The sequence below is a fragment of the Saccostrea cucullata genome, unplaced genomic scaffold (genome assembly GCF_032062105.1).
Source record: "Saccostrea cucullata isolate Sc308-1 unplaced genomic scaffold, CSIRO_AGI_Scuc_v1 ctg356, whole genome shotgun sequence".
In the NCBI taxonomy this organism is placed as follows: Eukaryota; Metazoa; Mollusca; class Bivalvia; order Ostreida; family Ostreidae; genus Saccostrea; species Saccostrea cuccullata.
The window spans coordinates 1,252,757-1,268,011 of NW_026918279.1; the positions used below are offsets into that span (position 1 = coordinate 1,252,757).

The 15,255-nt window shown below is 33.2% G+C and overlaps 1 protein-coding gene across 3 annotated transcripts in view; it reads right to left on the bottom strand.

The window, feature by feature from the left end:
• The window catches only part of LOC134262071 (ATP-dependent translocase ABCB1-like), a 54,146-nt gene that overhangs the window by 36,309 nt on the left and 2,582 nt on the right, over positions 1 to 15,255 (bottom strand). Inside the window, exons 2-15 of one of the 3 annotated variants that reach the window (XM_062744475.1) lie at positions 13,861 to 13,894; positions 13,109 to 13,201; positions 9,933 to 10,051; positions 8,945 to 9,168; positions 8,325 to 8,443; positions 6,774 to 6,945; positions 5,420 to 5,591; positions 5,076 to 5,200; positions 4,595 to 4,769; positions 4,036 to 4,149; positions 2,651 to 2,761; positions 2,427 to 2,552; positions 1,828 to 2,031; positions 1,504 to 1,674 (exon numbers count right to left, since the gene is read on the bottom strand). In XM_062744475.1, the coding sequence (XP_062600459.1) occupies positions 1,504 to 1,674; positions 1,828 to 2,031; positions 2,427 to 2,552; positions 2,651 to 2,761; positions 4,036 to 4,149; positions 4,595 to 4,769; positions 5,076 to 5,200; positions 5,420 to 5,591; positions 6,774 to 6,945; positions 8,325 to 8,443; positions 8,945 to 9,168; positions 9,933 to 10,051; positions 13,109 to 13,201; positions 13,861 to 13,894 (1,959 nt within the window). Of the gene's footprint in view, positions 1 to 1,503; positions 1,675 to 1,827; positions 2,032 to 2,426; positions 2,553 to 2,650; positions 2,762 to 4,035; positions 4,150 to 4,594; positions 4,770 to 5,075; positions 5,201 to 5,419; positions 5,592 to 6,773; positions 6,946 to 8,324; positions 8,444 to 8,944; positions 9,169 to 9,932; positions 10,052 to 10,604; positions 10,751 to 13,108; positions 13,202 to 13,860; positions 13,895 to 15,255 lie in introns of those variants that run through there. The other 2 variants (XM_062744461.1, XM_062744468.1) reach the window with 2 other exon arrangements.

Sequence of the window (15,255 nt, forward strand, 5' to 3'; positions counted from 1 at the left end):
ATAAAGAGAAAAGTTTTAAATAAATGCAAACTACATGTTTAACTTCCCAAGTGAAAAATATTTCAAACAAATCACTTACAAATTGCCTACAAATTGCTCTAAAATCACCTAAAAGTGATTTGTTTCAGTGATTTGTAAGCAATTCATTTAACAAATCATGCACAAATCATTTTCTACCAAAGTGATGACTATGATTTGCTTACAATTTGTTATGAAAGGGTGATTTGCTTGTGATTTCTTTCCCATTTCAGACAATTTCAGAGTGATTTGTTAAACTTAGGAAATTGCTGCAGTGATTTCTTCATGATTTGTTGAACTTAGTCGTTCTTCAAGGTGATTTGAAAATGATTTCTTGAACTTAGTCTTTCTTCGAAGTGATTTGAAGATGATTTGTTAACTTAGTCTTTCTTCTGGATAATTTGTAAATGATTTGTTGAACTCATGGTCCTTCTTCAGAGTGATTTGAGAATGATTTACTTCATAACTTCCGCCTGGCTTGCTGATTGGTCAGTATTAGAAACTCTACCGCCAATTTTCATTCATCACATTTGAATTGAAATGAAAGGAGCTAGATTGTGCTGTTCTAGATTCACACCTCTCTTCTTTTGTTGAAACTGATGTTTTTTCCATAACTATGCAGAATACATTTTTAAGGTATGTATAACTGTATTATGCTATCATTTCCTCCTTAGATTCAGTTAATATTCCATGTTTACATGCAATTTATTGTTCTTCTACCAACAACAAAGTCGGTGGCTGTAATTCATGTCTAAAACAAAATCTATATAAAGCTATAAGCTTCAGCAAAGTACTGGCTTTTTAAAAAGGGCCAGACAAATATTTCTTTCAGATAAGAAAACATTTACCAACTTCTAAAAGGTCAACAAGTAATGCTTATTTCGTATTCTGAATTTAGTCTCAGCCAAGTACATGTGTGTATATCTAAAATACATGATGCCATCTTAATGAGGATACATCCTAGTAAAAGTTTATATTTAAAAATACTCTTGCCATAAGTTTTTTGTTAATATACAACAAATATGCATGTGTTTCAAATATTTGAGAGATCGATGGTTACATGAGCATCATGCACACATGTGTGTATCCACCTGGAGTGATTTGAAAGTGATTTGTTAAACTGAAGTGATTTGTTAGCAATTTATTTGAAATGATTTGTTTGCAATTTATTCGGAGTGATTTGGTTGCGATTTGTTCAACAGAAGTGATTTCTACACAATTTATTCAAAGTGATTTCGTTGTGATTTCAGGGTGATTTGTTTACAATTTATTAAGAGTGATTTGTTAGCTCATTTGCATGGGAATTTGCATCACTTACAAATCATCTTCAAATCACTGATTTATAAGTGATTTCTTAAAGTGATTTGTTTGAGGATTTTTTTCACTTGGGTTAATAGCATTATGATTTGAGAAAATTTTGCATGGGGATCATTTCTAAAATTCTCTAATCTCATCATTTGCTTCCAAAAAATTTTCCCCCTTTACTTTGTCAAGGGCTTCCTGTACGACAGATTCACTTTCCGAGTCCAGGGCTGACGTGGCCTCATCCAGCAGTAGGATTCTGGGGTCCCTGACCAGGGCCCGGGCAATAGCGATCCTTTGTTTCTGTCCTCCACTCATCTGGGCACCACGCTCTCCTACCAGAGTCTCGTATTTCTAAGCAAAATGAAAAATCACACTTAATTTAAATCACTATAATTAACTTGTCTTTCAGGTTGGTAAATTCAAAAAAAAACTTGTGTATAAGAAGCTCAAAGATATGAAAGACATAAAAGGAAAATATTTTAAAAATTGGATGCTCTCCCTTACATCGGGAAACTTCATGATGAATTCGTGAGCGTTTGCCATTCTACAGGCAGCCTGAATCTCCTCGTCAGTCACGCCTTCCTTCCCGTAACGAATGTTCTCCGCAATTGTCGTGGCAAACAATACAGGTTCCTGGCTCACAATGCCAATGTGTTTTCTAAGCCATCCCACATTCAAAGTCTTCAAATTATTATTGTCTAAACAGACCTATATATGGAAAATTAAGGAAATCCCAAATCAAATACAGATGTATGGAATGCTAACAGCTATACATGGCTGCAGCTGATTGTTCATCTATAAAAATATTTAAATTTTTTCTGTATACTGTAAACCAACTATTATTCACATCATCTTTTATTCGCAAATTGTCAGTTTGAAATCAATCCTAGATCATTAATTTTCATGACTGGTGGAACATTCTATGCAAATACAAAGCAAAATCATTGATTCATGCAAATTATTATATTCGCGAGATACAGTACATGTAGGTAGCTAAATTCGCGAATATTTCTCGCCCACGAATAAAAGTTGGTTTACAGTATTAAGTTATTTAAGTAGTTTTTTCATGTGTAATGTTGAACCTTTATTAAATAATGGATTACCTCCCCTTCCTCAGGGTCGTAGAACCTCTGTAGTAGCTGTATGATGGTACTCTTGCCACACCCACTTGATCCCACCAGGGCCACAGTTTCCCCTCGGTTGATTTCTAGTGACACACCTTTCAAAACCTGAGAATAAATAATAATATTTCTTTTTATACATGTACCATTTATTTTCATTTTTTGAAACATCAAAGTACAACATTGATTTTAAACATCAATCTGACCTGCACTTCGGGTCGAGCCGGGTATCGGAATTTGACATTCCGTAGCTCCACATTCCCCGTGACCCCGTCTGGCTGTAAGCCCTCACCACTGGCAGAATCAATCTCTGGAACCTATAAAAGGAGCAAATTAATATTAACAATTATAAATACAATGAAACTTGTCTAGTCGGGATATTGTTTAAGCTGAAATTCTTGTTTAATACGATGGAAACCACAAGCCCCTTTCAGTAAATTCAATTGTTTAAAATGTTGTCCAATCTAGAATGTTTTTAATCCAACCAATTTCTTTGAAACAAGTGGTGTTCATCTTACTGTTAATACTATAATCACTTAATACTACTGAAATAATAATTCGTCACAGCAAGAAAAGCATGAATGTACGGAAGCCCATTTAGGACCTATCAAAAAATCTTTTTGAATTCGATATAACGAATTGTCGAACTTGTTAAAACGAATTTAATTGGTTATAACAATTTCCTAGAAATCATTATAACTAATTAAATCTGTTATAACAGATATCTTAAATTCGTTATAACGAATTCAAAAAAATGTTATAACGAATTAATTTCGTTCAAACAAATTCTAAAATTTGTTATAACATATTAAAAAATCGTTATTACAGTTTTGAATTTGTTATAACAAATTAAATTTGTTAGAACAAATTTGTTGAATTGGTTATAACAAATTCACAAATACTTTTCTATAGGCCCCAAAAATCAAATTTGATAAAACAATTTTAATTCGTTAAGACAAATTTCAAAATTTGTTTTAACGAATTTAATTCGTTAATACAAATCTTAGAATTTGTTTTAACAAATTTAATCTGTTATAACAAATTTTTGAATTCGATATAACGAATTCAACAAATTTGTTATAATTAATTAAATTCGTTATAACGAATTCAAAAAATTGTTATAACGAATTAAATTCATTCTAACAATTTAGACAATTCGTTATATCGAATTCAAATATATTTTTTGATAGATCCTAAAAAGGCTTCCGTATGAATGAGAGACAAACAGCTCTTAGCATATTTATTTACTCCAGGAGTTTCTGGTACCCTAACCATGGAGTTATCCAGGCTGATATCTGTACATCTACACCACAACCATGGAGTTATCCAGGCTGATATCTGTACATCTACACCACAACCACGGAGTTATCCAGACTGATATCTATACATCTACACCACAACCATGGAGTTATCCAGGCTGATATCTGTACATCTACACCACAACCATGGAGTTATCCAGGCTGATATCTATATATCTACACCACAACCATGGAGATATCCAGGCTGATATCTATAAATCTACACCATTACCATGGAGTTATCCAGGCTGATATCAATACCTCTATTCAGACTAACTACCATTAAAGCTCACCTGTTCAATGAGCTGATACACAGTGTACGCTGCTCCACGAGCCTCAGAGAATTTCCCCAGCGGCGGCGTGGCATACCCCAGAGCAAAGGCGGATATCATTATACTGAAGAACACCTATAAATTGAAAATCCAACTTTCATCAAACAGTCAGGGCAATCAGAATGAGTAAGGAAAATGTGATATTTGTGTGGAAGCAAAAAATAAATTGTAATTAGAACATTCCCAAACAGAATCTAAATTCTATCCATTATCATTTATAGTTAAGAAACTCCTAAATGTGTAAACAGAGATGTATACTCTATACAAGATTATTTTTGTCCCATATGTTGTTTAGCCCTTTGAATTGGCCTGAGTAAAATTCTTTAGAATTAAATTCACCCAAACACACTGGTGCAAAAGGGAAACAGGTTTTTTTCTTTAAATTTGACAATTTTTTTTTTAATTTCTCTCTTGTAAAGAGGGCCAATGGGGGCAAGAATAAATGGGGAGAGGCAAAAAAGTTCTCCTGTATGCAAACACATGGAACAGCTGATGTACATTTGAACATTTGTAAACTTACAATGAGGACATTCCCTGGGGTATAGTCACTGTCCTCCCTCACTAGTTTAGCTCCGTACCAGAAGCCGAAACCGTATACGGAGAAAATGATGAAGTAGATAAGTCCCATAGAGAAGCCCACCGTCAGCCCCTTCCTGATTCCCGTCTTCTTGGCATCACTCAGGTGCACGTTGTATCTTAAAACAAAAGTCAGAGTTTCTTATTAATGAGGTCTCATGCATATTAATTTGTATAACAGACAAGACTGTCAATGCTAATTTAAACATAAATATTTTGAATTTCAACACAATTTAGAATAAATAAGAACTCCAAAGGCACAAGTAAAAGACTTTTGTTTTTCTACACTTATTTCAACTTATTTCATGAAATTGACATACAAGTTCAGGAACATCTCAAAGTATCTCTCAGGGGCAAAAATATGGGCATAAATGGGACATTGATGTGGGAGGGGCTAAGGGAGCACCTGCCAGAGACCGCCTCACCTGTCACATTCTTTGTCCTGTCCCCCAAAGGCCACCACTGTCCTGAAGGCCCCCAGAACCTCGTCCGCCACGGCTCCTGCTTTAGCGTAGGAATCCAGACCCTTAGAAGAGGCTGCTGTGATCAGCTGATAAAAATCAATCAGAATTAGTTAAACGTTGTGGACTCATAATCTGTTCACGGTGTCACTATATTTTATTAAGTTCTAATGAATGGGTTTTTTTTCCCTTTCATTGGTCAGAAATGTCATCAGTGCAGGTAGCATTGAAGTGAGTTTGAGCTGCTATCACAATTAATACACTATTTTACCTTGTCCTGGATGAGAGCTGCTATCGCTATATTTTACCTTGTCCTGGATGAGAGCTGCTATCACAATGAGGGGACTGAACGCCAGAATCACCAGGGTAAGCTTCCAGCCGTACACGAAGCCGATAATCACCCCCGTAAGGAAGGAGGAAAACCACTGGAAAAAGATCCCCATCTTGTCCCCGATACCCGTCTGGATTTTATTGACGTCACTAAAAAGACAAAAAATATTTAAGTTTTATACTACAATCCAGTCAGTTTTTATATTTTTAAATATATGCATACAGGTATAAAATTACTACAGTAAAACACGGTTATAACAAAGTCACTGGGATCTAGAAAATTATTCTGCTATATCCGTAATTCATCATATCCGTCTAAGAAATCTGTTAAATTTATATAGCTGGGAATCCAAGATAACTTCGCTACTGTATAGGGGATTAATTTCACGGGTTGTAATTTCTCTCATCTCACAAGATCGCGGTTTCTTGAATTCGCGGAATTGGTACATAATAAAAGTTACCTCCCTTGTCTATATCCGTTTATCCATACCATAGCTACATGTAAACGATATTAATAATCAGTGTTATGACTTTATTTCACGAACAACGGGGTAAGTTTAAATAAAATAATTAGATTTGATATATTAAAAAAAATTGACGATTAATTAAAACAAGTGCAGTTATCAAAAGTCCTTGACTCTAAACATCAAATGTCTTTCCTATATGCTATTACAATGAGTGCATGTACACCCTAAGATCTTCGATACAACTCAACGAAAAAGCACTGGATAATGTTGGAAAAGGTCGACGAAATATCCTTCCACATCTTCAGTAAGTTCTATACCGGTAGTTATTTGAATGATTTTTTAAAACCAAAATGTAGAGATGCATTAATAAATACATGGTAACATTAGTTACGCATGGATAATCAGAACCCATGACACACGTGTTTTGATTGATGAAACATGTAGCGTTAGCTATTAAAACAGCTTATTTAACAAATACGGGTTATTATCTGCTGATTTGAATTTAAGTAAAGCGTGATAATTAAATCAATTGAATGAGGAGTACTACTCGTAATTACCAGCCGAAATGACCATGTACTGCACGTATATGTATGTAGCCCTATCGTTGTCTATTCTCAAATTTCCAAATAAAACCTGGAGATTATTGAAAATTTATTCACTGTTTCTTGAATTCACGGAATTATTAACACCGTGAATATAGCGAATATTAACACCGCGAGTTATTTTCCCCCTATACAGTATATCTGTGAATTCACAATATCCGTGTTCATATTAAACGAGTTTTACTACATATCTAACAGCAGCCATATAAAATAATCATTATACAGTCACATTAAAATCTTTAGTTATGAATTGATTGCCTTACCCGGACAGTCTGGTATTCAGTTCCCCGGAGTCGTGTGTATCAAACCAGCTGATCTCCTGTCTCATGATGTTCCTAAAGAAAGCGATCCTAATTCTGTGTGTCTGTCTCTCAGCTGCGGTCACCCAGCAGGCCAACTGACCATACCCAAAAATAAGGACACCTCCCCCAATACCTAAAAAATAATAAACATAAATAAAGCAATCCCTATACTATATGTCTGACTTTCAGCCACAGTCACACAGCAGGCCAACTGAAATACCCAAAAATAAGGACACCTCCCACAATACCTTACAAGCCATAAACATAACAAGAGATGTTTGTAAAACACTTATGCCCCCCTCCCCCCAAATTGGAATTTTATTTTAAGTCCAAGGGAGCATAACTCTTTCAAAAATGGCACGATTGTACCAAAAACAGAACTTGACCTAGATATTCATCTGATTAATCTGTATATTAAATTTCATCTCAGTATGTGCAACGGTTGCAAAGAAAATGAACGGAAACTGCAAATAATTGAAATTTTTCCAAGTCCAAGGGGCATAACTCTGTCAGAAATGGTGCGATCATACCCAAAACAGAACTTAACATAGATATTCATGTGATATATCTGTATACCAAATTTGATTTCAGTATGTGCAACGGTTGCAAAGAAAATGAGCGGAAACTGCAAATAATTGAAATTTTTCCAAGTCCAAGGGGCATAACTCTGTCAAAAATGGTGCAATCATACCCAAAACAGAACTTGGCCTAGATATTCATGTGATATATCTGTATACCAAATTTGATTTCAGTATGTGCAACGGTTGCAAGAAAATGAGCGGAAACTGCAAATAATTGAAATTTTTCCAAGTCCAAGGGGCATAACTCTGTCAAAAATGGTGCAATCGTACCCAAAACAGAACTTGGCCTAGATATCCATGTGACATATCTGTATACCAAATTTGATTTCAGTATGTGCAACGGTTGCAAAGAAAATGAGCGGAAACTGCAAATAATTGAAATTTTTCTAAGTCCAAGGGGCATTACTCTGTCAAAAATGGTGCGATCGTACCCAAAACAAAACTTGGCCTAGATATTCATGTGATATATCTGTATACCAAATTTCATTTCAGTATGTGCAACGGTTATGAAGAAAATGAACGGAAACTGAATGGACCGACAGACCGACAGACAGCAGCAAAGCAATATGCCCTCCCTTCTTCGAAGGGGGGCATAAATATAGCAATCTTTATACTGTGTATCTGACTCTCAAGCGGGTCACCCAGCAGGCCAACTGACCATACCCAAAAATAAGGACACCTCCCCCAATACCTAACAAATAATAACCAGCAGGCCAACTGACCATACCCAAAAATAAGGACACCTCCCCCAGTACCTACAATAACACATTTAATAACGAATATTATAACACATATAGTAATGCTATTTATTATGTACCTATGTAATAATCAATTAATTGCATTCCCATGTAATAATCTAGCTAGTTATTAGGTACCTATGTAATAATCTATAGTCATTACGTACCTATGTAATAATCTTGTTATGACATACCTATGTAGTAATAAACAAAGAGGGTCATGGTGTCCAGCAGATCCTCTGAGATGGCTTTGTCAAGGGAACTGAAATCTGTCACATTATAGGGAGCGGCTGCCAGGGCTGTCTTGTGTGAGCTACAATATCAAAATCAAAGTACTGAAAATACTGGGAATCACTAAGCGATGTTCACTTTGAAATTCATCAGAATTTAAATTCCCTATTTCATTGGAATAAGTACATGTAATATTTTGAGGATGCAATTGGGGCTAGTGCAGTTGTTTGCTACATATTAATTTTTTTTTTTAAAAAGGTCAGATTTTATTTCAGGGAGACAAAAGGAACATTTTTAATATTTTGATAAATTAATACAAGCACACAACATAGGGTGTGAATGCAAAAAGAAAATAAAAAAAAAAAGAAATATTTCTTTCTTATTGTTAGGTATCATGAAAGAAGAATAATGCAATGGACCAGACCATTATGATAAGGTATAATGATGAGGATAACAGTATTAAAGATGACAGAAAATGAAACTGATTTTTCTTTTGACAATGATTATTTCATGCTTTGACAAGAGGATGAAAAATAACAATCATGTTTATGCTTATGAAGATGCAGATGATGCTGATGATTACCTGAGAATGGAAGGATTGGCCACAGCTTGACTGATAGTGATTCCAACACTTGTTAGATAGGCTGATATACTGAGCAGCCAGTTATAATAAATCCCTGAGTTAACAAAGGTGTCTGTCATATCTCCAAACACGATGATCATACTGGGCAGGGCAGCGCCATGAATCACGGCACAGATTGATCCAAAGATCATCAAGAAATAATCAAAGCATGTTCCGTACTTAAACTGTAAATAATCAAAGCATGTTCCGTACTTAAACTGTAAATAATCAAAGCATGTTCTGTAGTTTAACTGTAAATAATCACAGTATGTTCCATACTTAAACTGTAAATAATCACAGCATGTTCCATACTTAAACTGTAAATAATCAAAGCATGTTCCGTACTTAAACTGTAAATAATCAAAGCATGTTCTGTACTTAAACTGTAAATAATCAAAGCATGTTCCATACTTAAACTGTAAATATAATCAAACCATGTTCCGTACTTAAACTGTAAATATAATCAAAACATGTTCCGTACTTAAACTGTCAATATAATCAAAGCATATTCCGTACTTTAACTGTAAATAATCAAAGCATGTTCCATACTTAAACTGTAAATAATCAAAGTATGTTCCGTACTTAAACTGTAAATAATCAAAGTATGTTCCGTACTTAAACTGTAGCATGTTCCAATTACTTAAACTGTAACATAACTTAGGAAATAATCAAAGCATGTTCCATACTTAAATTGTAACAGACATCATGAAATAACCAAAGCATGTCACCAAAAGTTACAGCTGAACTACTTAAGGAAAGTTCCCTCTCAGTTCAATCATCTATCATCACACTTGATTGTATGTGAGATCTATATATGATCTTTTTTATGTACCAAAAAGCAGCTACATTTTCAAGTGGTTGGGTTAAATAACTATGATTTACATATATATCAGAATAAAATTAACTCAGAAATTCACTTGTGTTCCATTTTCTGATCACCACGACTTACTATTTCTAGAGGCCCAACCATCTTCTGTTCTTCTTCTTTCTTTTCTTCTTTCTCCCCATCCTTTTTCTTGCCTTCTTCTTCAACTTTTCCATTTGCCAATTCCTTGGTACCTTTTGAATCTATTTGCCAAAAAAAGAAAAATAATTATATACATGCATCTATATCATAAAATTCTTAGAATGTCAAGGATGTGCATGCTCCCCTTTAAAGTAATTTCAACAATAGCCCTGCGTGGTCTAATTTTAATTCAAAATACCTGTGCAAACTTAAATTTTTGATACTGAAACAAATATTAGCATGTGATATTGTCTTCATTAAGTCTTAATTAGTTATTCAAGCCATTATAAGTGTTTTTAGAATAATATCTAAAGCATTATATTTCTTGAATTTATGAATTTTTTTGTAAAGTCATTAACCATGCAGGAATTAAGAGCATTATTACTATTTCTAACATGAAAATACTTCTTTGATTTCTTAATTAAAATAGATGTCCATCCCTAATGCATGAACTCTGGCCATGCATGTTAAACACAGAAAATTGACATTGATTACTATGCATCTAAATACTGCAATCATGATGTTAATCCCTTAAGAGATAGAAGTCTATAAGACAATTTACATAGTCAGAGACTTGTACTAGAGAAATAAAACAAATGTCTAGATAGATCTTACTTCCAGCCATGACAGAGTTATAAAATCCTACACCAGCAGAAAGTAACAATCCAAAAACAAAGAGGAATTAAATAAACTGTGAACAAGATCTAGAACAGGTTAGAGTTCTGTATGGAAATCCACAGAATGAGTGTAACAGAGCATTCAAAGATAGTCAAGAGGATGCATGAAAAGTTCAAGATCTAGTACACACTGGTCTATAAATATCATATGTCCGTAATAGAATGTAAATCAATACCCGAGGTAGAAATGAACTACTGTAACTGAAAGCATGGATCCTAATTTATTGATGTCAGGAATATAATGTTCAAATAATGTAAAATTCATCAGAATGCAATAGATTGCTGGCCTGCAAAAGTTTAATAATATTGGCAACATGGAAGTTAACTGCAGATCTGATTGCGCAATTCTTTCTACTTAGCCGATATAGTTAGAGAATATTTTTTATGGGTAGTATAAATCTTAGGTGAGGGTTTGCAAGATTATTATCCCCTACAGAAGCATAAGGTGAGCTACCTGTAATAGAGATTAGTCACAAGTTAACAATAAATACCTTATAATGAGATCATGTCTTTAGTATTCAAGTAGATATGGATCATCATCTTTCTTTGCTAGAGAAATTCTTCGTACATGTACGTTCCTCGTGTCGCCATTTCATTGAGTTACATTTTTTTTTTATTCATAAGATAATAGATCTCTAAGAGAAGTAATGAACAGGCAGAAATAATAAAGGGTAAGGATCAGGTGCCAAGGAGGAGTAAGCATCCCCTGCTGACTAGTCATATCTGTTGTGACCCTTCAATCTGTATTAATCTGATAAAGGTGAATGGAATATTTTAGTATTTTAAAGTTAATATGAAAATAATGATGTGGTTATTGCAAAATAATTATGATTTTTTTTTTACATTGAAATCATATGGTTCAAGCAAACTTCACTGGATGTAACAAATTACAAAACATTGATGATAAGACATCTGTTGACTTAAATAAACTGTTGGTTTGTGTTGATGACAAATTATGCAAAAGTCTATTGAATTTACAACTTTCATGAACAACTTGAGTCATATTCCTGTCAAGTACCATGCAACAGACAGAGCCATTGTCCCTGGAGATGTCCAGAAATTACCTCCACCACTTCAAAGTGAGGAATTTCTCAGAGAAATCTAAGTCCCATGAAAGTTAAAAATCTGATATATTTGTGTCTCTTGTAGAAAATAAAAAACTGGCAAAATATCTAATACACCAGATTTCCTGTAGGTCTGAAGAGAAAAGTGTCGTTAAATTCTACCAGAACGGTTATATTCTACAGAACTGTATCCATCGCACCATACTACAGAGATGTTCATACTACAGTACTGACCCACCTGTTTTACCAATGGGAGGGAGGGGGGAGGTATTTTTGGTCTTTGGTTTGCCTGAATCTGTATAAAATGTTGCAGGTATATTATAGATTCGATGTCAAAAAATGTTGCAGGTATATTATAGATTCAACATCATCAAGTTTTAATAACAAATTAGCTTAATTCTGAAAGATTTTTTCTAAAAATTGTATTAAATAAAATAATTATTTTATTAATTCGTTTACATGATAACTATATACCAGTATAAAATTTACATTTGTTTTTAGCTGATTTCATTGACACATAGCATTTTCTACTAAAAGTCATAATGACAAAGAAATTAATTTTAAATTAATCTTAATTGTGATAAAAGAACTACAGCTATAACATTTATAATAATACAACATTCTACATTCCACATTCTAAAATTCTATGTACATTCTTACTTTGTCTTTGAATACAAGAATGAAGATATGTGGTATACAATTAAATAAAATATAAAAAATAAATACTGATTACTGCTACATGAACAGATGTATATAAGTATTACAGTTTATTATTAGTTCAGAAGAAATATGAATGCACAGTAAAAAAAATCGATATGCAAGAATAAAGCCATCATACTTTGTGTACTAACCCGTGTACTAATAACAGTTTTAATATACTTATCTGAAAATACTGTATAATGTTTATGGGAAGTGCATTATACTATAGAAACTGTGGAATAACTAGTTAAAGTATTTTAAGTTACCCAGTATTTGTAAAATGTAATTACATAAATCTTTTTTTGTATGATTGATAATTTAATTAAATACTGGTTATCATGCAGTCTTCTTGCATGATCATCATCATAAAACAAAAAGAAACAGTCAATTGATACTTGTTTAAAATGCCATAAAATTTAATATTAAATACAATGTAAATCAAATTCTGTAATTCCATTAATTAATGCCCCTCCCCCCTTTCCTGACAATATTTTAAAACAATATGTATCAAAATTAATATTTTGTTAATTTGCTACAGAAAGAAATGAAAAACAGAAGTCATAATTTAGCAGATTCTGTTAATTATAAAGACAGTTAGATAAGGAGACAGGGACAGAATCCTTTACATAAGGTCACTGTAACTAAAGGCTTTATAGGGCTAAGCAATTACTACCCTTACCTATGGGTGGGAGGCTGGAATTTTTTATATCTGTATGTGGGGTGTCATTATCCATGGGTGGTAACTCTGAATTTCTCTTCAATGTTGTGTTTTCTGTTTTTATAGTAAAAAATCCATTTTTTTTAAAGAAAAAATTGTCCTAATCACATTTTAATGAAATAACATATGAGGAAAGTGGTACATAATTAACAGTATGTTAATACAGAAGAAAATTGAACCTTTCCAGCAGATTGAATTTTGTTTCAAAGTGTTTATCTCTAATACATGTAATCTAATTATAAATCATAGAAATTGATACATATCTATATGTAACACTTAAAGTGGGTTTATGATAGAAAATCCTTGTGGTGTTTTTCTTTGGGGGGGGGGGGGGTTTTAAATTAAAAAATTATATTTATTTTCAATCAGAAAAGCATATATATTTATATATTCAAGAATTCCAGACACTTTTGGAGCACTAAAATTAAATTAATATATAAATTTTGCAATTATCTGTACATGAATTTGTATTTCCCACAAAACATTAATGGGGAGAGGGTTGAAGAAAAAGCCCTTGTTGTAAGAATCCATTAATAGACAAAAAAAATCAAATTATCCCAGTTTTGGAAGCCCAGGAGCTAACTGAGCCTAACTCGTTTTTTTAATTTTTTTTTCAAAGATACCGGTACATATGTACAGGAGATGACATAATTATATTTTTTTTGGTGAAGATCGACATTTGAGAAGAAAAAAATAAACATGTAATTACTCACCATCAAGAGGTATAACTGTGTTGTTGAAATTTTTCTGAAACAAAAAAAAAATATATGTTAGACTTTAAAAATGTCATATATATATATCATGCCCCAGTATTCTGGAATTATAAAGACTGACTTGACTTAAATCATATTGAAAACTTTAATCTGAAGAATACAGTACTGGGTAATTTAATGGATGTAATCAGATTATTTCAAATGACCTCCTCTTATAAGTAGGTTATTATAATATTAATTTGTCCCTCAAGTCACTTTTTAACCCAAGTTGCTTTAATTACAGAGAAAACAGCTAGTGGCACGAAGCACTGCTTGCACTGCAAGCTCTTATGACGGCTTACAATGCGTGTACACTGTGGGCAAAGAGAAAAATTTGGACTGTACATATTGATCCAAACTTATTTTTTTCTCGACACATTGAGCAATGCAATTAAGACTCTCTCTGCCAACTTCTTTCTTGTGGTAACAAAAATGAAGTTTACAACATGAGACGTTTGTAAAACACTTATGCCCCCCTCCCCATAATAACTGGAATTTTTTTAAGTTCAAGGGGCATAACTCTGTCCCAATCACTCGATCGTACCAAAAACAGAACTTGACCTACTATTCTTATGATAAATCTGTAAACAAAATTTCATTTCAGTATGTGCAACCTCTGCGAAGAAAATGAAGGGAAACTGCAAATAATTTGAATTTTTCTAGGTCCAAGGGGCTCGATCGTATCTTAAAAATCCATGAAATCATGAGTGTCCAATTTTAACTTCATGGGATCTTCATGAACAATTCATGAGCTGATTCAAGAATATAATTCATGAACTTTTCTTAAAAGTTCAAGAATTATTCTTTATCATTTCGCAGATGGTAAAACAGAACTTGACTTGGATATTTTTATGATAAATCTGTATAGTGTATACCAAATTTCATTTCAGTATGTGCAACTGCTGCAAAGAAAATGAATGGAAACTGCAAAATAATTCGAATTTTTCTAAGTCCAAGGTGCATTAACTCTGTCAAAAATATGATAAATCTGTATACAAAATTTCATTTCAGTATGTGTAATAGCTTTGAAGAAAATGAACAGAAACTTAGTGGACCTACAGACAAACTGACCAACAAACATCAAAGCCCTCCCTTCTTCGAAGGGCGGCATAACAATAAAACATGAGTATGACACATTGATATGTCAATGGACATTGCAAACAATGGCAAGTTCATCAATTCATTGTTAAAATAAGTTTTTGCACTTTCTAAACTGAATCGTTTAGGAAAGGGTTTTTAAATGAAATGGACACAAAACCATACATCATTAACATAACGTTATGTATTTTGGTGGTCACTTGCAACCATTGGGCAAGTGAAACTGACAAGATTGCAAGAATTGTTTATCTGTTAGAC